At 45.0% G+C, this 22,946-nt stretch overlaps 1 protein-coding gene across 1 annotated transcript in view; it reads left to right on the top strand.

Annotated features, from left to right (window-relative positions):
• LOC137381227 (probable G-protein coupled receptor 139) overlaps positions 1 to 10,972 on the top strand; it is a 40,496-nt gene extending 29,524 nt beyond the window's left edge. Inside the window, exon 2 of the mRNA XM_068053600.1 lies at positions 10,074 to 10,972. Within this exon, the coding sequence (XP_067909701.1) occupies positions 10,074 to 10,972 (899 nt within the window). The remainder of the gene's footprint in view (positions 1 to 10,073) is intronic.
• Positions 10,973 to 22,946: the final 11,974 nt, after the last annotated feature.

Genomic DNA, 22,946 nt, shown 5'->3' with positions numbered 1-22,946 from the left:
TCCTCGCTGGTCTCCCACATTCTATTCTCTGTAACCTTGTGGTCATGCAAATCCCTTCCAGCCTAATCTAATTGGCAAAAAGAAAAAATCTGTTCACCCGACATTCCTGTGCTTGGTGACCTCCGTTGCCTCCTGGGCCAGTAACAATTGAATTTTAAAATTCACACTCGTGTGATCAAATCCCTTCATGGCCTCACCCAGTGATTATCCCAATCCCCTGTCCGTTTCCAATATTCCTGCAACTTGTTTACCTTAATGTATTTTTTCTAACTACCTTTTTAAAGAGAATTTATTGCCGTCTGTATCTATCCTTGCATTTGCACTTCAGCTGTCCAGCTCCGCTGGTGTTTTGGAAGTTTGAATCCATGAAATCGAGTGAGCTGCACTGCCAGTCACAACCAGCACATAGTGCAGGACAGCCAGACTGCCTGATGCACTAGCATGGGCATACCATGTGTGCCTGTAACGTGAGGAGGGGTCTGAATATAGTGTCAATCAGCCATTCCGACTGCATTTATGTACGTCTTTGAAACTTGGTCTGTTCATGTCCACTGACCGCCTGTGTTATTCACTCTCAGCTGAGCATTCATTCAGCAGCACGAGGAACCCCCTTTAGTGTTATTTTAAAGAATCAGGCATGCAACGTTTGACTTACTATCGCTATTGTAAAATGAGTGGAGGTGCTGTGGATGGTTTTCTGGAGGTTGTGTTGTGAGCTGCTGCAGACATTCGGGTGGACAGTGGATTTGGTGATCCAACTCTGGATGAGGTATGGGGACTGTAGTTACTGTGTCTCTGTGTCTGTAACATGAACAACAAACGGAGCAGAGTCTGCAGAGAGCGCAGCTCTGTAAAGGGGGAGGAGGAGGGGGCTCTGCCCTACCCACTCCGGGTTTTACAAGTGCACTTTTCCTACCTGCACCGAACGCAAAAGCAGTGTGTGAGGCGACTTTGATTCAATAAGGAGGTGGTCACAGACTGCTTCACCTCCTGTAACACGACCTTGATCCTCACACCAGGGTAAGGACGCAGCTGCAATTGGCCGTTGATGTCCTGCTTTCTTTGAATTTCTATGCATCCAGATCTTTCCAGCCAGGAGCGGGTGGCGCATCCATCACAGAGTCATAAATAGTGATAGGGTCATAAAGACACAGAAAGAAATGATTCAGCTCAACTCAGTGCCGGTTCTCTGACGAACAGTACAGTCAGTCTTGCGCCCCCGCTCGATCCCCGTAAACCTGCCAGTTCATTTCCTTGATGTACCTATCACTTTTGGTTTTGAAATACTTGATTGCCTCTGCTTCCACCACCCTCGTGGGCAGCCAGATCCAGATCATTCGATGCGCTGTACAAATTTTCTCTTCCTCATATTTCCCTTGCATCTCTTGCCCAAAACCCTCTGTCTGTGTCACCGAGTCCTTCATTGATCAATTAATGGAAACATGTTTCCTTGTCTTCCTTAACCAAGCCTGTCAGAATATTATACACCACGATCAAATCTCCCTTCAAATTCTTTTGCTCCAGGGAGAATAAACCCAGCCTCGCCAACCTAAATTTGTAACCACAATTGTCCATCCTGGGAGCCGTTATGATAAATCTCCTATTCAAACTCACTATGACCTTCCTAAAGTGTGGTGGCCAGAAATGGACATAGTAATCGAGTTGGGGCCTAACCAGAGATTTATCAAGGTTCAGCATATCTTATTTTATTTTATACTCTATGTCTGTATTTATGAATCCCAAGATCTCATATGCTTTGCTAACTATTCTCAATATGACCCGCTAATATGACCTCACATTTGTCAGCATTAAATTCCAATTGCTATTTGACTGTGCAATCTGCTAGCCTATCTATTTCCTGTTGCAGGCAGTTAGTATCATCCTCACTGTTTCCCACACCGCCATGTTTGGTAACAGAGACATATTTTGAAATTCTACTCTGTATTCCAAGATCCAATTCATTTCTATGTAGCAAAAAAGTGTTCCTAGCACTGACCCTTCACGAACAACACATTCCCCCAGTCTGAAAAGCAACCATTTACTATCACACGCCTTTTTCTGTCCTTCAATAATGTTTTATCCAATTGGTCACTGACCGTCCTATTCCATGAGCCTCTCATTTTCTGAACATTCTTTTGTGTTGTACTTTATCAAACACCGTCTTAAAAGCCATTGAAACAACATCCACCGCATTTCCTTCTTCGACATTCTCTGTTGCTTCGTCAAAGCATTCTATTCGATTAGTCAAGTCTTTTACAATTCCATGACGTTTATCCTTAAGTAAGTCAAACCTCTCCAAGTACCTGTTGATTTTTACCCGATTATTGTTTTTAAAACCTTATTCACCAGTGATGTTAAATTAACTGGCCAGTAGTTGCTAGGCCTGTGTGTTGTCAATTGATAACTCTGAGAGGTGAGGGTGACCAGCTATGTCATTATTTTCCCCCTCAGCAGAGAGAAGCAGGATGAGAGATCCCGTGGCTTTGTCAGGATAGCGGGATTCCTGATGGTGCAGGTGGCTCTGCGTGCCTCCATGTCAACGGGGAGAGGTTCAGAAACTGAACGAACACTCACTCCATTAATGTTGGTGTGTGAGCATGCCCAGTACATCATGTTGGTGAATGTGCACTATCCTGACAGCAGCCACCATACCTTCATGCTGAAGCAGTCAGCCATTACCTACATTTTCGGCCTCCACAGAGAACAGAATCTGTCTCTTCGGATACAATGGATACCCCCTCTATGCATGGCTCATGTTTCTTCGCGCACGAATAGCCGGAACAACCCCGCTACTGACCAATGACACGCATATACCTCGTATAGAACGTGAGCAATGGAGCCACCAGGAACATCACGGAGCAGCCCAACAGCTTTCGATTCCTGAAAAACCCGGAGTGAGCCCTTCAGTACACATTGGAGCTTGTGGCCAAGTTTAAGGTGTTCTGCTGCACCCTTCATGTCATCACCATCATGAGGACACAGAAATTGGCACCATGAATCTGGTGGCCACCTCAGTAGGAAGAGGAGGAGGAGGCAGGGAGCATATTTCCAGGATTTCTTCGACCAGTACAGGTGGCTGAAGAGTGTCTGGTAAGATTCTGGTTCCCATAGGACAACTTCCCATTCCCACCATGGATCCCCCATTCTCCATCATTACACCCATCAGACACGCCCCATCACAGCGTCCCTTTGGTCACCATACTGCAATAAAAACCACTAACAAAACCTTTTCATTAACATCTTTATCCAACAAAACATCCAATTATACAAACAAAACTAACATCTTCGCCCTTTTGTATTCCCTTCGTGCCTGTCTTGCGGATTCCCTCAACTTGCGAAGTGTTCCTACACAGTGTTTCCACAGGGGCTGCAGCTTGACTGGTGGAAAGCTGCTGACTTTAACTGGGGGAGACTGCCAATAGCCTTGTAGGACGCCCTGGAGTAGTTCTTGACCCTGAGGGCTCGGAATCAGTCTGCACCACCTCGACATGAGCAGCAGTCTGGTCCGGGTGATGAGCAACAGCAAGGAAACTGGTTGACTGGCAGTAAAGGGAAGACAGATACTGTCATCCTGAGAGACGACAGCAGGTTCATGTTCCACGGAGACACTGCCACTCCTACAGGGCACCACCTCAGAAATCCTAGTAATCTACTGGATCAGAGATCGCTGGACTGCTGTGAGAGCCTGCAAACCCCTTTAAGCACTGAGATGCACAGCCATGATGGCAACATTATTATCCTGCATGGCAGCACGCATGGATCTCATGACCTCAGTCTGACATTCCACTGCAGCACTGAGACGTTGGGTGTCTGCCGCCTGTGCTGTAGTGTAAGTTGAGGGGGCAGCACAGTGGCGCAGTGGTTAGTACCGCAGCCTCACAGCTCCAGCAACTCGGGTTTGGTTCCGGGTACTGCCTGTGTGGAGCTTGCAATCTTTCCCTGTGACCACGTGAGTTTCGTCCAGATACTCCAGTTTCCTCCCATATGCCAAGGACATGCGGGTTGATAGGTAAATTGGCCATTGTAAATTGCCCCTAGTGTAGGCAGGTGGTATGAGAATTGAGGGACGGTGGGGATGGGAGAGGGCAATGGGATTAATGTAGGATTAGTATAAATGGGTGGTTGATGGTCAGCACGGGCTCGTTAGACCGAAGGGCCTGTTTTGGTGCTGTATCTCTCTGTCTGACTCTATGACAATGGTCACCAGACACTGCATCACGGCTGGGTCCGCTAGTGCTGTCATGGAGTTAGTGATCACTTCACAGTGGAAAGAATGCAAGCTGTCTGCAATGGCCTGTGCCATGTTGGAGCCACACTCCTCCATGTTCCGTGGTCGTGACAACAGACTGTCTGACAGGCCTGTCAATGAGCAAATTATCTCAGAGTGCATGCCAATTCGCATTTTCCTGTATGCTGCTCCAGCAATGTTCTCATCTGAGCCCCATGCAACATAACTTAGCAGTAACCTCAACCCTCTGGGTGCAGTCCACTCGTGTCCAGTACTTCAAGGATAACATTAACAGTCACTTGGACAAATCTGAACTAATTAAGGAAATCCAGAACGGATTTGTTAAAGACAAATTATATTTAAGTAGCTTGATTGACCTTTTGGTGTGTTAACACAGAGCTTTGATGTAGTGTACATGGACTTCCAAAAGGTATTTGATGACGTGCCACTTAACAGACCTGTTTGTTAAGTTATAGCTTAAGGAATAAAAGTGACCGCAGCAACATGGATGCGAAATTGGCTTAGTGACAGGAAACATAGACTATTGGTGAATGGTTATTTCTCAGGAGGCAGGTTTATAGTGGAGCTCCCCAGGGGTAGGTGATAGTGCATTGCTTTGATTGATCTATATTATTGACCTGTACTTTGGTCTGCAGGGCTCTATTTCAACATTTGCAAATGACACAAACTTTGACGAGGATAGTGATCAGTCTCCAAAGGGCATAGGCAGGCTTATGGAATGGGGGGACACGTGGCAGATGAAATGTAATGTAGAGAAGTGTGAAGTCATTCTATTTTCTAGAAGGATCGCAGAGATACAACAGGAAATAATGGAGCATTGGAGGTGGCAGGACGTGTTAAAACGCAATTGAAACAGATACGGTATCCTGGGTTCTATTAAAGTCGACACAGTGTAAAAGAAGCAACGAAGTTATCATGAAGCTTAATGAAGCACTGTTTGGACCGCAAATGGAATGTTGCATCCTGTCCTTGGCACACACTTTAGGAAGGTTGTGAAAGCATTAGGGTGGGTGCATAAAAGATTTATGAAAACAGTTACATGAAAAATACACTTCAGTCATTTGGATGGATTAGAGAAGCCGTGTCTTTTCGCTGTGGAGAAGGGAAGGTCAAGAGGAGAGTCGATAGAAACATTTAAAACTATGAGGTGTCTGGACAGGGTAGATAAGGAGAAACTGCTTCCATCAACGTAACGATCAGATGCCACCGATTTTACCCCCAATTCCAAGTGCTCGAACTTAATTTATTAACCTCCTGTGCGGGACCTTATCAAATGCCTTCTTTAAATCCATATACACCACATCCACTGGTTCTCCTTTATCATTCTTACAAGTGACAATCTTTAAACACTTCAAAAGGTTTGTTAAACACGATTTCGTCTTCATAAATTCATGTTGACTCCGTCAATTTTGCCAGTATTTTTAAGCATCCGGTTATCACATCCTTTATAATAGATTCTAACATTTTCCCTACTACTAATGTCAAACTAACAGGTCTGCACTTTTCCATTCTCCCTCTCCCAATCCTTAGGCTTCGACCTTTTTCTGGAATCCTTATAATCACTTCCTTTGATCTAATGCAATATTTTACTTCGTTTGTTAGCCACTGTCGGTTCAAATTTCCCATTAGGTGTTTGCGCCTCAGAGGAATTATATCTGTTGTAGACCATGCAGTATTCCTTAAATATAAGCCATTTCCTGCCTACTGCCAAAGGTTTTGGTGCATTTCCCAATCTACACCAACCAACTTTCCCCTCATATCCTCATCTATTCTCTTGTTCAGATTTAAGACCCCAGTTTCAGAATTATCACATTCAGACGCAATGTGAAATTCTAGCATATTATGGTCACTATTTCCCCAACGCTCCTTTACAGCAAGGTTATTAATTAGCCTTTTCTCCTTGTATATTACTAAATCTAAAATAGCCGGACCCCTTGTTGGTTCTTCAACGAACTACCACAGGAACCCATTTCGTACATATTGAAGTAAAGTTGGATCACACCTGACTTATCTAATTGCATATGTTGATGAAGTAACAGATAAGGTTGATTAAATAAATGCGGTGGATGTTGCTAATGTGGATTTTAAGAAAAAGTTTGATAAGGTACCACATAAAAGGCTGGTTAACAAAGCTGAGGCTCATGGAATAAGTGAGCCATTGTCAAATTGCACTAAAATTGCTTAAGGGCAGAAAACGGCGAGTCGTAGGAAATGGTTGTCGTTAAGATTGGAGGATGGTCGACAGTGGTGTTCCCTGAAGGTAAGTGTTGGGACCGCAGCTTTGTTGCGATATACAAATGACTTGGATCATGCAATTACAGAATAGAATCTCAAAAGTGGCCTAGAATACCAACTTCAAGATGTCGCAAACTGTATGGCTGATGTGATCAGTCTGCAACATGTCATGACATATATCAGCTAGCAGAATGGGCAGACACGTGGCTGGTGGAATGCAACACTGGCAAGTGTGAGCTGAGACATTTTGGCAGAAGGAATAGCAGAAAGCAATGGCACAGTTTTAAGGAGTGTGCAGGAACAGAAGGACCTGTGGGTGCAAGCGCATCTACCTTTGAAGGTGGCCGGACATATAGAGAGAGTGGTTAGTAAAGCATACGGGATCTGGGCTTTATCCATACAAGCAGAGAGTAAATAGCAAGGGAAGTTACATTGGACATTTATAAAGCACTAATTAGGCCCCAACTGGACTAGTGCATCCAGTTCAGATTGCCACACTTTAGAAATCATGTGAGGGTCCTTGAGTGGGTGCAGAGGAGATGTGCCAGAGTGGTTCCAGAGATGGGAGATTTTAGTTACAAGGTTAGGTTGGAAAATGTTCTTTTGCTTTCCTTAACACAAAGGAAGTTGAGTGGAGACTTAATCAAGGTGTACAAGAAAATGCCAGGCTTAAATAAGTTAGACAGGGAAAAACTGTTCCCATTAACTGATAGTAAAAGGACTAGGGGACACAGATGGAAGATTTTGGGCAAGAGATGCAGGGGGAATATGAGGAAGAACTTTTGTTTTCACAGCGGCTGATAATGACCTGGTACTCGCTTCCCCACAAGGGTGGTAGAATCTACGATAATCAATGACTTCAAAAGGAAAGCCTATGGCCACTTGAAGGAAATAAACCTTCAGGGATATGCGGATTGAGGGGGGATTCGGAGTGACTGGTTCGCTCAGTGGAGAGCGGGCATGGACTCGATGGGCTGAATGCCTTCCTTGTGTACCATAGGTGACTTTATAACTCCACCGAACGTTTTGACATGTGAAATCCTTTCTCCTTCATTACCCTAACAAAGCTATTAATGATATTGAAGTTTTTATATGAATTCTCCTCTTAACTTCACTGTTCTAAAATGAATAATCCCAGATTTTTCCATCTATCCACAAAACTGAACTGCCAGATCCCTGGTACCATTCCAGTAATTCACTTCTGTATTTTCACGAAGTCCTTGACATCCTTACCAAAGAACTCTAAAATGATGATGGAAACTGCCAGCAATGCTCAGCAGGTATGTCAGCATCTATGGAGAGATAAACAGTGTTAGTGTTTCAGGTCTGTGACTCTTCATCAGAACAGTTGAACGTTAGAAATGTAACAGTCTGTCATTTAATCTCTCCCCTCTCGGTCGCATCATAGTCTTTCCTTCTTGTGCTTCTTCCCGCTTCCCCTCTTTCATTTGTTCAAAGACTGTTACATTTCTAAGATGTGCCCGTTTTGATGAATGGTTAAACATTAAACACCCCAAAACTAAACAGGAACGCTCACCAAATTTCTAGGTACGATTGGATTGGCACTAGCAAACCCACCACACTTACCTGGAGACTGGGAATTCAAGGTTGCTCCTGATACCATTCCTGGTTTCGTTCCCGCAGTGGCATCTGCTCCCTAACTGGCATCACTTGCCCCACCTAACTTACCTGGGGTCCAGCGCTCCAGCGATTGCCCTGCTCCCAGGACTGGTGCACTGCCAGAAGTTGTAACTCCTCTGTGACTAGTCGCAACTACCATGTCACAAATACCTGACGACTGGATCTCCAGGATGGTCACGGTCCCAGACCTGGTTTTGTCCTGACTGTGGCTCCTACTTCTTTACAGTCTCAGATGGCAGTGCCACACTTATCTTGGCTATGGGTGTCCTGGTCATAGGCCAGCTGTTGCACTGGCACTGGCCACCGTTCCTTGACTGATCCTGGCTATCCCATTACATCTATCTGGGCTCCGACCTACAGTGAAGGTTCTGATCCAAGATCATGTGTAATATAGGCAGTGCACGAGAGTTTCTGACTGGCCCTGAAACCCCACAACACTTACCTAGAGTTTGGAACTCCAAAATGCATCTGTTTCCAGGTCTGGTGTAGCACTGGCAGTGAGCCCCAAACTCTTACTGGCTCCCACAAATCCCTACACTTATCAGGCGTCTGGGACACCAGTGATGGCCAGGTTCCAGTATTACAGTAGCCCCCGCTCCCATGCCAGCCCCAGTGACCTCAAAATACTTATCTGGGTTGCACGCACCACAGCAGTGGGTTTGGGCTCGGGGTTGCTGTAGTTCCAGCAGAGATCCCGGTACCTGACGGGCCCTGGCGACCCTGCCACTCTTACAGGGGCTCCGGAGCTCCGGAGATAGTCCTGGTCCCAGGCCTGGTGCGGTATGGGCAGTCACCCCACTATTCGACTGGCTCCAGTGTCCCTGTCACACTTATCTGGGCTCTTTGTCTCCAGTCTTGGTCCTGTTTCCAGGCCAGGTGTATGACCGGCAGTGATCCCGACTAACTGCCTGGCCCTGATGTCCTCACCATAATTACCTAAGGTCCAGGGCTCCAGTGAACGTCTTGCACACAGACCAGGTGTCGTATTTGCAGTTCCACTGCTCCCGGTGATTTTGCCAATACTGCTGAGCTACCAGCCCTCTGATTGCTCAGAAACATTGGGAGAGTGGGGTACTCATCCTTAAAGGGATGTCGACCGTCGTGCCAGGCAGTTAGCTTCCTAAACGCCATTGCATTGCGCTGGATGTGGGCTCCAAATTGCCTAGACGGAGATCCCACACATTCTTGACCCACCATCAGGACCGCAGCTGCCTCCAGTAAATTCGGCTCCGAGTCTCCAGTAGAAATCTCCGTCACTGGTACCAGAATTATATACATATCGAATGTGGTAACAGATGAACAAATATCACCCCAAAATCCTTCAAACCGTTGCTTTTACTCAAAAACTGATGAATTATTTCTTCATAATTTCCCTTGTTTACAGTTTACTTAGTGATGATTGAAATTATTGGTTTCATTAATTTTTCAGAGGACTCATTTCCAATTATTGCTTTAAAGTAATTGAATTCCATGCTGCCTGTCACACCTGAGGGAATCTCTTCGTCAATCCAACATTTAACTTATCAGACAAGAGAAAAGTGCGGCAGATGCTGAAAATCTGAAAGAAAACAGAACATGCTGGAAATGTTCAGCAGGTCTGGCAGCCTCTGTGGAGAGAGAAACTGAGTCACTGCTTGAGGTTGGTGACCCGTCATCAGAACTGGGAGAGATTAGAGATGAGACATTTTTTTGAACCAGACGGGAAAGACGGATGGGCGGAGTATGATCAACATTGAACTTACCAATTTCAATATCATCCTTTTGTTATTTAATTTCTCCTGTCTTCCACCAAATCACAGACTTTCCCGTTTGTTCTTTCAGGTCTAATCATTTCACTGCTTCACTGGATACAGGAAAACATTTCTAAATCTCAGTATGTCCTCAATCAACCTGGTCACGTTGCTCCAGCCTGATGTATAATTTCTCTGTTTATTTCCCTTCCTCATAGTTAACTTGCTCACGATTGGGATCCTGTCTCGGGGAAAGTGCGGTCTCTCCAAATGTGTCAATCTCCACCTGGTGGCCATGTCAGCGGCAGATCTACTGGTCGTAATCCTCGACCTGATATTGAGGCACATTCCCATTGTTTATAAGGAACAGTTTCAGTTCCTGGAGTTAATCCCCGTCTGTAATATCCACGCCGTCCTGGTTTACATAGTCACAGACTCTGCTGTCTGGTTCACCGTCACTTTCACCTTTGATCGATTTGTGGCAATTTGTTGCCAGAAGCTGAAAAGTAAATATTGCAGTGAGAAAACGTCGGCTGTGGTTCTGGGAACAGTGACTGCGCTGAGCTGTTTTAAGAATGTTTTCTGGTATTTTATGTTAACAGGTTGGTATTTGCTGGGGAACGAACCCTGGTTTTGTGATGTAACAGAGGATGTTTATTTCTCTCTCGCCTGGACAACAGGTGAGTTCCTCCATTTCATTATAACGCCGGGGCTTCCATTTGTGGTGATTCTACTGCTCAATGCTCTCACGGTCAGACACATTTTAGTGAGCAACAGAGGACGCAGGAGACTCCGGGCTCATAGCAGTGGTGAGAGTCACAGAGACCCCGAGATTGAGAGCCGAAGGAAATCTATGATTTTACTGTTAGTTATCTCGGCCAATTTCATCCTCTTATGGGCACTGTTAATGCTGTATTCAATATGGAGGCGGATATGGGATTTGGGATATGAATTTGTATGGTTACCTGATTTTCTGCTGGAATTAGCCTTCATGCTGCAGCTCCTGAGTTGCTGCACAAACACTGCGATTTACGCCGTGACCCAGACTCAGTTCAGAGAACAGTTGAAGAATGTGCTGAAATATCCCTTTACTACAATTGTTAAATTCATTGAATGATGAGAAGAACGGAATCATTGACGATTTCCAGAAGCTGGGGGGCGGTGTCAGTGTTATGATGTCAGAGCGGGAGCGGGGCCTGTTGCAATAGTGCTCGACTTGGGACGAGGCCTGTCACTATGGTTACAGAGTGGGGGTGGGGCCTGTGTCCCATGGTGACCAGAGATTGTGGGCGGATCCTCTTCATCAGGCTGACGGTGAAGTGGGGGCGGAGCCTGTTTTCTTTGTTGAGAGTTAGAGTGGGTGAGGGGCCTGTTGCGCATGGTGACGGTGGAGCGGGAGGGGGCTGTTACCTATGGTTACGAGGGGGCAAGAAGGACCTGTTTTACGGTGTCAGGGAGTGGCCTGTCTGTGGTGAACGGCGGTGGGAGTGCGGCCTGTAACCATGGTGAGGAGGATTGCGGGAAGGGCCTGTTTCCCATGGTGACAGGTAAGTGTGGGAGGGGCCTGTTCCAGCTGTCAGGGGAATGGGAGAGAGGCCTGGTTCCCAGGTGCGCTGGCAGAGCCTCTTCTGTACAATCATATATCACCTTTACAATACTTAATATACTTTATAAATCTTCAAAGCCATTTGTAAGCATTTATGCAGCTCTACATCTCTTTATAAACTGTATCGTACTTGATCATCATTTCTATCCCATTTCAATCCTTCATAACCTTTTATGATACTTCATAACTCTTTTGAATCAACCATAATCCTTTGTAACAATTTATAAAGCTTTATAACCCTTGATAAACCGTTCTCACGTTTTATGAGACTTTATACTTATTTATTCATACTTTCAATGCCGTGAAGAGAAAACACCGAACATGATCACCATGGATGGCTCTCAAATCCAACAGACCACCGTGCATATCATTTAAAATCGCCGCACATCGTGTCTGTTAATATCGACACAGTGCATGCAATTTGAAATGGCCGCACTGCAAATCATTAAAAATGGCCGAACTGCAGATCATTTAAAATGATTGCCGAGCATGTCCTTCAAATAGTCTGCAGTGCCTAACACTTAAAATGGCCACAGCGCATGCCACTTAAAATGTTCAAATGGCAGCGCATATCACTTTAAATTGTGGCAGTACATGTCACTTCAAATGGCCACAATGCATATCACTTAAAATGGCCGTTGTGCATAGCACTTGAAGTAGTCACAGTGCATCTCACTTGAACTGGCTGCAGGGCATGTCACTTCAAACGGCCATGGAACATGTCACAACAAATGGCCACAATGCATATCACTTAAAATTGCGGTAGTGTGCATTATTTCAAACGGCTACCGTGCTTAACTGACTGCGGTGCAGGTCAGTTTACACGACCACACAGCATGTCACTTGAAACAGTCGCATTACAGGTCACTTAAAATCTTTACAGGGCATAGCAGTTGAAATGGCTGCAGTGCATGTCAGTTCAAACGGCCATAGAGCATATCTCTTAACATAATCGCACTGCAGATCATCACAAATGTTCGGACGGCATATCACTTAAAATGGCCACAGTGCATTTCAGATAAAATGGTCGCACTGTGAGTCACGCCAAATGGACACAATGCATGTCATTTAAAATGGTCGCAGTGCATATCTCTTAAAATTGTCATTTAAAAGGACCACAAAGCACATCATTAAAAATGACAATACCAAATATCACTTAAAATGGTCGCACTGCATATCATACATACACCCAGAAAGGGCCAACTTCAACCAGACCTTTGTTAATCCCAACTATAGTGGTACTGGGCCCCATTTACATATAAGCAAAGAGCCAACTCAAACCATATCTGTGTTAATATCAGCTGGAGTCGTTTCGAGTCCATCTCACACTCCAGGAAAGGGCAAATTCAAGCCAGGCCTCTGTCAAACCCATCTGGAGTGGTACTGAGTGACACTCGTAGATTAGCAAAGAACGATTTCAAACAAGGCCTGTGTTAATTCCATCTGGAATGGTACTGAGTTCAACTCTCATAACAGGAACGGGCCAGTTCAATCCAGGCCTGTATTAATCCAAGTTTGAATGGCACATAAGCCTACGCATGCATCAGGAAAGGGCCAATACCAACCAGGACTGTGCTAATACCAGCTAGAATGGTACAGAGCCCCACTCACACAGAAAAGGGCCCATTCAATATAGTCCTCTATTAATCGCGGTTGGAGTGGAAAGTAGTCACACACACAGGCTAAGAAAGGGCGAATTGAAACCAGACCTGTTTTAATCCCAGCCAGAGTGGTACTGAGTCCAACTCAGAAATTTAGGAAACAGCAAATTTCAACCAATCCTGTGTTAATTCCACCGGGATAGGTACTGAGTCCCACTCACATTCCAGGAACTGCACAATTCAAACCAGGGATGTGCTAATCCCAATTAAATGGTAGAAGTGCTGGAAATACTCAGAAGGTCTGGCAGCAAATGTGGAGAGAGTAGCAGAGTTAACGTTTCAAGTCCATGACCTTTCATAGAACTGGGCGGTGCTTCTGGAGAGAGAGGTCCAGTGTGTACATGTGGCAGTGCATGGCACTGAGTGTGGATATCAGGATGCGGCGATAACAACAGTCTGAGGAACATTGTATTTCTCGAAGATACCTATAATCCTGGATGGATTCAAAACACGAGGGATGGAACTTCAGTTGGAATCCACATGGAATAAGTCGGAGCTGGAAACAGTCATTGAGGAAGGAGATGTGGCGGTGAAAACGACTAATGGTAGCAACTTTATCAAACACCAGCAAGGAAATTGAAAGCAATGAAGGTGAGCAAGATAAATGAGACAAACGAAAATCCTGTCGGAAAGAAGAGCAGAACTTCTTCAAGGTGGGCATTCCTGGAAGAGACGTGGCAGTGAAGTAAACACTAAAATAAAAAAAAAAAATACTGGAAATCTGAGATAAAAACAAGAACTTCTGGAAATACTCAGCAGGTTTAGCAGCATCTCTGACGTTTCAGATCAATGACCTTTCGTCAGAAACGTTAATCCCATCTGTAGTGGTACTGTGCTCAACCTGCACACCGGGAAAGGGCACATTCAATGCAGGGCTGTGCTAATCCCATTTGGTGTTGTACTGGGCACCACGCACAAACTGGTATATGGCTAATGTTAACCAGGACTGTGTTAATTCCATCAGGAGATATACTGAACGCCATGTACAGTCCAGGAAATGGCCAATGTAAACCAGGCCTGTTATAAAGACATCAGGGAAGTGGCTAGTCATAGCAGACCGCTTTCAACCCAGCTGCAGTGCTTCTGAGTACCGCTCACACACCACGATTGGGCCACTCAAACAAGTCCTGTGTTAACCACAGTGGGAGTGGTACTGTGTGCCACTCACAATCCAGTAAAGGACCAACTTGTACCAAGCCTGTGTTAATCCCATCTGGACTGATACTGAGTCCCAATCACACAGCAGCAAATGGCCAATGCAAAAAAGGCTTGTTAGAAGCCAAGCTGTTGTGGTGCTGAGCCCACCTCGCATTCCAGGAAAGCGCCAGTCAAGCCAGGCCTGTGTTGATCCCAACTCGAGTGGAATTAAGTCTCACTCATACACTATGAATAGCCAATTCAAACAAAACCTATATTAATCCCAGCTGGAGTAGTACTGAGTCCAACTCTCACACTAGAAAAGGGCCAATTCAATCGAGGTTTGTGTTAATCCCAGTTGGATTGGTACTGAGTCCAACTCACTCACCAGGAGAGGGCCAATTCTACCTGGCCTGTGTTAATCCCAGCTGGAGTGGTTGTGAATCCCAGGCACACATCAGAAAAGGGCCAATTCAAACAGGCCTTTGCTGATACCAGCAGCCGTGGTACTGAATGCCACCCACATGCCAGGAAACAGCCAACACAAACAAAGCCTTTATTAATCCCAGCTGTAGTGGTACTGAGTCCCACTCACACACTACGCAAGGGCCTATTCAAACCAGGGCTGTGATATTCCTATCTTTAGTGATACGGATGCCAGTCACACAGCAGGAAATAACCAATTAAAACAAGGCTGTGTTAATTACAGCTGGTGTGCTTCAGACTCCCACTCAAAAACCAGAAAAGGGTCAATTGCACCAGGCCTGTGTTAATCCCAATTGGAGTGGCACTGACTCCGAAACACACCACGGAAGGGCCAATATAGAACCAGGACATTGTTAATCCCAATTTGAGTGGCACAGAAGCCCACACACACACCAGGAATCTGAAAACTCTAAACACGTCTGTGCTGATCCCATCTGGAATTGTTGAATCTTACTTGCACTGCAGGAAAGGGCCAATATAAGCCAAGCTCGTATTCATCCCAACTGGAGAGGTACTGATACCCATGCACATACACCTCTCAAGCTAATGCGGTCCCGACAATCGATACCAACCCTCCAACCGATATAGTCGCTCCAAATAATAGAGCCCTTCAAACGAATGCTCTGCCCCAGACCATGCACAGCCTGTAGCCTGGGCAGGCCCTTTAGTGGATACAGCCTCTCCAACTGACGTAGACCATCGAAACAATATGGACACTCGAACCATATTGAACAAATTCTCCTTCAACTCCACTCACTTCCTTCAAGTAAAAGGTGTTGCTATTGCTACCCGCATGGGTCCTACTTATGCCTGACTCTTTGTGGGATATGTCGAGCATTCTTTGTTCCAATCCTACTCAGAACCCTTCCCTCAACTTGTTTTCCAGAACATTGATGAATATATCGGTGCCGTTTGCTGCTCCCGCCCAAAACTGGAAAACTTTATCAACTTTGCTTCCAATTTCCACCCTTCTCTCATATTTACACGGTCCATCTCTGACACTTCCCTTCCCTTCCTCGACTTCTCTGTCTCCGTCTCTGGGGGCAGGTTGTCTGCACATATCCATTACAAGCCCACCGATTCCCACAGCTACCTCGACTACACTTCTTCACACCCTCCCTCCTGTAAGGACTCTATTCCATTCTCCCAGTTTCTCCCTCTCCATCGCATCTGCTCTGATGATGCTACCTTCCAAGAAGGTGATTCTGCAATGACCTCCTTTTTCCTCAATGGAAGATTCCCCCCCCCCCCCTCCACTGTTGTTGACAGGGCCCTCAACCGTGGCTGGCCCATTTCCAGCACCTCTACCCTCACCCCTTCCCCTCCCTCCCAGAACCGTAACAGAGTTCTCCTAATCCTCACTTTCCACCCCACCAGCCTCCATATCCAAAAGATCATCCTCTGCCATTTCCCCCTTCAATCCTTCAGTAGTGAGAATTCATATAGGTAACCTGAAAGTTTTGAAAGCTAGGCAAGCAGCAGAGATTGCTGATGATTTTGAGATAGTGAATAAGCCAAACTGTTTTGTCTATCACCACCATAAACCCGAGAAGGATAGAAAGTGGGAGAGTGAAAGGAAGGCTGGGGGCCAGGCAGAACAGTTGGGAATGGCCCAGGTTCACCTTCTCAGGTCAGAACGGAAGGTGCTGAGGGTAGAAATGAGGTTTGCAAGCCAAAGTGTTATCAGTGCAACAAAACAGGTCATCTTCATTCGGAGTGCTGGAAATTGTGAAGTAAGCCCAAAGGACTTGGTATAGGCAAAGTTAGGGCATAGGAGAAGACTCTGACTGAGAGTATAACAGACCAGGTTATGGCTTTAGCGGCAGCTGTGCATGAGAAACCAGCTACTAAAACTAAAAGGAGTGTAAAGGTTAAGACTAAAGTACCTGATAGTTGTAATGAATTTCCATTCGTATCCTGTAAGTGAGGCAGAAAAACCTAACCTTATACTCAGTGACACAGGAGCAATCCAAAATCCCTTGCTGGGGAAATGTATGAAGTTTCCACCAGAGAGCACCTTGAACGCGAAAGTTTTAGTTAATTGAATTGGCGGGTGTGTATACTGGTACCTTTATATAAAGTACGCCTAGAGAGTGACTTAATATCTGGGATAGTAACAGTAGGAGTTGTCCACAGTTTACCAGTGAATGGAACTGATCTACTCCTAGGAAATGATTTGGCTGGATCAAAATATCAGTTTCTCCTCTGGTGACAAAGGAATCAAGTGAATTTAAGGAAATGGAGCAATTACAGGAACAAGTGCTAGGAATATTTCTTGCATGTGTTTTTACCCGAGCAACGGCTAAACATGATCCATTGTCGGAGGTAAAAGGGGAATCACACACAGATAATCAGGCATCTGAAACATTATTTGGGGGATTTAGATAATCTAAATGAGATGTTTAACAGATCATCTATCATTGCAGCAGAGCAAGCTGATCCAGAGATATACTGAGTAGCACAGATGGCTCTGTCAGAAGCTGAGGTGAAAGGATTTCCAGAAGGCTATTATATAGCAAACGGGATTTTGAGGAAAAAATGGAAACCACCTCATATACCTGCTGATGAATACTGGACAGTTGTTGAACAGATAGTGGTACCACCTAAATATCAATAATGATTATTAAGGTTAACACCTGACATTCCTTTTGCAGGATTTAGGGGAATGCGGAGAAGCAAATCACACACAAGCAAACAATCGTACTGGCCAGGTCTTACAAAGGACATGAGACAATTTTGTACAACATGCCACACCTATCAAATGATGGGAAAACGACAACCTACCATAAAACCAGGGGATGAGGTATTAGTGTGGTTACATCACAGGGAGAACCAGTGAAAGCACGGTTCAATAGCTCACATTGAGGGATAAAAAGAGTGGTTAAAGGAGATTACTTGATTGACACCCCTGATTGCTGGATGAAGAAATGGTTGTGTCACATTAATTTGCTCAAAAAATATTACCGCAGGGAGGAGGATAAGCCCATACACGTATGTCATGTAGTCTGGACTGTGGAGAAGGAAAAGGATCGTGAGAATGAGGCAGAAGCAGGCCGAAGAAATTCTCAGATTGAAACTCGGTGGGCCGAAGGGCCTGTTTCAGTGCTGCATCTCTAATCTAGAAAAAACATCCAACTATCAGATTAGCGAATACAGAATGGTTAGGAAAATTAACGAATAGGATTTTACACTTGGAGGCAAAACAGCATGAAGTCCTAGCCAGGGTTTTCACAATGGTTCAAACGTTTTGTATGGATAAGCCAGGATGTACAACCTCAGCCACACATGATATGGGTATAGGGGGAGCCATTCTTTTAAAACAACATCCTTGTTGCTTAGGTCCAGACAGACAGCCCAAGTGAAAGCTGAAGGGCAGCTTAGATGAACATAGTCAGGACAGCTGGAATTCGAAGGTGGTCTTGATGACTAAACCTGGTGGGACGGCTCAAACTTTCATAGCCTCGAGAAAGGTCACTGTGGCAAAGAAGACAGACCCCTAAACAAATTTTCATTTAAAGGACTGTATGGGCAGACTAGGCAACACAATGTGTCTTAAAGGGACAGATTAGTTGTCGGGAACCTGTCAAATTCCTTTGACACCCCAGGATAAGAGAAAATCAGCTTCTGTTACACCAGACAGGCTTTTCCAGTGTCAAACGATTCCACATAGGTTAAGGGCACCTTGAGAAACTTCTCAGAGAATAGTGCACGCAGTAGTGGTCAGTGCTCCTAGCTCTGCAGCTCATGATGAGATGATGGACAATAGGGACACTTGGAAGGAAAACACCAAACAATTGAAAACTGTGCTTGGAAATTTGAAATGGGTTAATTGGGGCAACCTTTTGAAAATTTAAACACGAAATGTTCGGTTGGAAGTTATTACTGTAGTCTTAATATGTTAGAACATTGTATGCTTGTAAATGCAAAAAAGGTGAGCAATATTTTTCAATTTTGCATTTTTAGCACATTGTAACGAAACACATTTCAGGAATGGCATTTTGTTCCACTACATACTGGAGGTGTTATGATCCTGTGTTTTTTTCCAGCAAGAATGTGGTGTGCCCTTAAGACTGGAAAAGGAGCAGTACTGCTTTAAGGCAACAAGCTTCAGGGACTGAGTAAATGAAAGCATTATCATTGCCCTGGGATACAGCCATTCAGAGGCTGAGGATCGAGAGATACATTGTTGCCGATTGACATTTGAAACTAGCTGAAAAAATGGCTTTTGACAGAAACACAGACAGCTGGACCAGCATATACTGAAGGAAAGGAGAACTCTCTATCGGTTTATTTAAACCGTAATTATTATACTCCCTTCATTCTCAACTTGAATCCAGGTTAATTTCTTATGGGAAAACAACCAATTCCTTCAACGACTGGACTGTAATTGTTGAAATTCGTTGCATGAACAGAAGAGCATCAATTCAACTACTGAACCAGACTATGGACTGTTCGACTGTTGAAGAACCTTTTTTCCCCTCCATCGGACGACAGTGAGGACTTTAAGAAACCTTGGTCTGTTCTGCATTGAAATATTTCACTTTGTCAGGAGTGTAAATATGCAATGACTCTAGTTTCTTTCTGGAATGTGAGTGGGACTCAGTACCTCTCCTACTGGGATTAACAAACGCCTGGTAAAATAAGCTCATTCCTGGTGTGTGAGTAGGACTCAGGACCATTCCAACGGGCTTCAAAACAGTCTTGGTTGAATTCGCCCATTCCTGGTGTGTGAGTGGGACTCAGTATCACACCAGCTGGGAATAACAGAGGTCTGCTTTGAAATGGCACTTTAGTCATCTGTCAGTGGGACTCAGTACCACTCCAGCTGGGATTAACACAGGCATCTTTAAAATAGGCCCTTTGCTGGTGTGTGAGTTGCTTGCAGTATCATTGGAACTGGGAATAACACAAGCCTCGTTGCGTTGGATCTTTCACAGTGTTTGAGTGGGACTCAGTACCAATCCAGCTGGAGTTAGTAGAGGTCTAGTTTGAATTGTTGTGTTCCTGGTGTGTGACTGGGACTCAGTATCACTCCAGTGGGTTTAACACAGGCCATGGTTGAATTGGTCATTTTCTGGTGTGTGAGTTGGACTCAGTATCATTCAAACTGGGATTAACACAAGCCTGGTTTGAATTGGGACTTTCAGTGTGTGAGTGGGATTCTGTACCAGTTCTGCTGGGATTAAAAGAGACCTTGAATTCTTTGGCATTCTGGTGTGTGTGTGGGTCTCAGTACCACTCCAATTGGAATTAATAAAGGCCTGTATTGAATTGACTCTTTCCAGGTGTGGGAGTGGGTCTCAGCACCACTCCAACCGGGATTAACGGAGGTCTGTATTGAATTGACTCTTTCCTTGTGTGGGAGTGGGACTTAGTACTATTCCAGCTGGGATTAACGCTGGCCTGGTTGGAATTGACCCTTTCCTGGTGCGTGAGTGGGTCTCAGTACCACTTTATCTGGGATTAAAATATACCTTGCTTTCTTTGGCTCTTGCCTGGTCTGTGAGTGGGACTCAGTATCACTCCAACTGGGTTTATAACGGGCTTTGTTTGAACTGGACATTTCGTGGTGTGTGAGTGGGCTTCAGTACCACTCCAGTTGGGATTATCAATAGCTGGCATTGAATTGCCCCATTCCTGGTGTGTGAGTGTGACTCAGTACCAGACCAACCGGGATTAACAAAGGCCTGGGTTAAATTGCCTATTTCTTCGTTTGTGAGTGGGACTCCACTGGGGTTAAAAAGGACCTGGATTACATTGGCTGCCTCCTGGAGCGTGAGTGGGGCTCAGTACCAATCCCACTGGGATTAACAAACTTCTGGTTTTGAATTTCCCTTTCCTTGCATGTGAGTGGGACTCAGTACCATTCCAAATGTGATTAAACTAGGACTGGTTCGAAATGCACCTTTCCTGGTATGTGAGTGTGACTCAGAACAATTCCAAATGGGCTTAGCAAAGATCAGGTTTAATATGGATCTTTCCAAGTATGTGAGTGGGACTCAGCACCATTCCAACTGGGATTGACACAGGCCTGGTTGAATTGGCCCTTTCCTGGATTTGAGTTGGAGTCAGTACCGCACCAGCTGGGATTAAACAATGCCTGGTTCGAATTGGACTTTTCCTGGTATGTGAGTGTGACTCAGAACAATTCCAAATGGGGTTAGCAAAGACATAGTTTAAATTGGCTCTTTCCTGGTGTGTGGGTGGGACTCAGTACTATTCCAACTGGGATCAAGACAGGTCTGGGTGAATTTGCCCTTACCTAGTGTGTGAGTGGGACTGAGTACCACTCCAAACGGTATTAATGGAGCCCTGGATTGAATAGGCCCTCTTATGGTGTGTGAGTGGGTCTCTGTACCATGCCAAGTGGTATTGTTAGAGGCCTGGATTGAATTGGTTATTTCCTGGTGTGTGAGTGGGACTCAGTTCCACTCCAGCTGGAAATAATAGAGGCCTGGATTGAATTGGCACTTTCCTGGCGTATGAGTGGGGCTCAGTACCTCTTCAACTGGGATTATAACTGGCTTTGTTTGAACAGGACCTTCCGTGGTGTGTGAGTTGGGTTCAGTACTACTGCAGCTGGGATTAGCAATGGCCTGATTTAAATTGGCTCTTTACTGGTCTGTCAGTGCAACTCAGTACCACTCCAGCTGGGGTTATCAAACTCTTGATTTATATTGACTCTTTACGAGTTTGTGAGGGGGGGGGGGGGCTCAGTACCAATTCAACTGGGATTAATAAAGGCCTGGATTACATTGGCCATTTCCTGTTGTGTGGGTGGGATTCAGTACCACTCCAGCAGGGAATAAAACAGGCCTCGTTTTCTTTGGCTCCATCCTGGATTGTGAGAGGGACTGAGTACCAGTCCCACTGGGATTGATACACTTCAGTTTTGAATCGGCCGTTTCCTTGCGTGTGAGTGGGACATAGTGCCAGTCCAACTGGGATTGAAACAGGCTTTGTTTGATTGGACGTTTCCTGTTGTATGAGTTGGACGCAGCATCACTCCAGCAGGGATTAACAAGGGCCTGGCTTGAACTGGCCATTTTATGGTTTGTGCGTGGGATTGAATACCACTCCAAATGGGATAAACACAGATCTGATTATACTTGACACTTTGCTTGTGAGTGAGTTGGACTCAGTAACACTCCATTTGGTATTCACACAGCTCTGGTATGAATTGGAACATTCCTGGTGTTTGAGTGGGTCTCAGTACCACTTCAACTAGGATTGAAACAGGCCTGGTATTATTTGGCTCTATGCAGGAGCGTAAGTGGAACACAGTATCACTCGAACTGGGATTAATAAAGGCCTGGTTAGACTGGAACTACATTTTTATTTGTGTGGCTCTCAGTACCACTGCCCTTGGGATTAACAGAGGCCTGGTTCGGACTGTCCCTTGCTTTCTCTTTGAAGTGGGCTCAGTACCACTCCACATGAGGTTAACAGAGGCCTGATTAGAATTGGCACTTTGCTGGTGTGTGAGTAGGGCTCAGTACCGTTCAAGCTGGGGTTGCCGCAGGCCAGGCTATACAGGCCCTTTCCTGGTTGTGATTAGGACTCAGTACCAATACAGCTGTTTTTATCAAAGGCTTGATTTGAATTGGCCATTTCCTGGTGTGTGATTGAGTCTCTGTACCACTCCAACTGCGATTATCACAGGCCTGCTTCGAACTGTCTCTTGCACATCGGGCATTTTAAGTGATGCGTATTGTGGCCATTGTAAGTGATATGTATTGTGGCCATTGTCAGTGACTTGCAATGAAAACATTTTAAGTGATCTGTTGTGCGACCATTTTAAGTGATATTCGGTGTGGCTGTTTCATGGCACTTGCACAGCGGCCATTTTAAGTGATATGTCCTGTGGCCATTTTGAATGACGTGCACTGTCATCTGTTTGAAATGAGAGCAATCCGCGGCGATCATTTTCAATGTTTTCAGTGTACGGCAGTGAATGTAACAGGTTATAAATAAGAATAAAGCTCAAAAGATAATTAATCATAAACAATCATAAAGGATTATAAAGATTTACAAAGTGTTAGGAAGAATTCTAAACAGTTTATAAAAGTTACAAAAGTCTGTAAATGTTTATAAATGATTATAAAGAGTTACAAATAATTATCATGATTATAAAGATAAGAAAAGAATCAGAAAGATTCTGACTGCAGCTTCCTGTCACCATGGAAACAGGCCCCGACCCA

This window comes from Heterodontus francisci, chromosome 21 (assembly GCF_036365525.1).
Source record: "Heterodontus francisci isolate sHetFra1 chromosome 21, sHetFra1.hap1, whole genome shotgun sequence".
NCBI classification, from domain to species: Eukaryota; Metazoa; Chordata; class Chondrichthyes; order Heterodontiformes; family Heterodontidae; genus Heterodontus; species Heterodontus francisci.
This window is presented reverse-complemented; position numbering and strand designations above follow the sequence as displayed.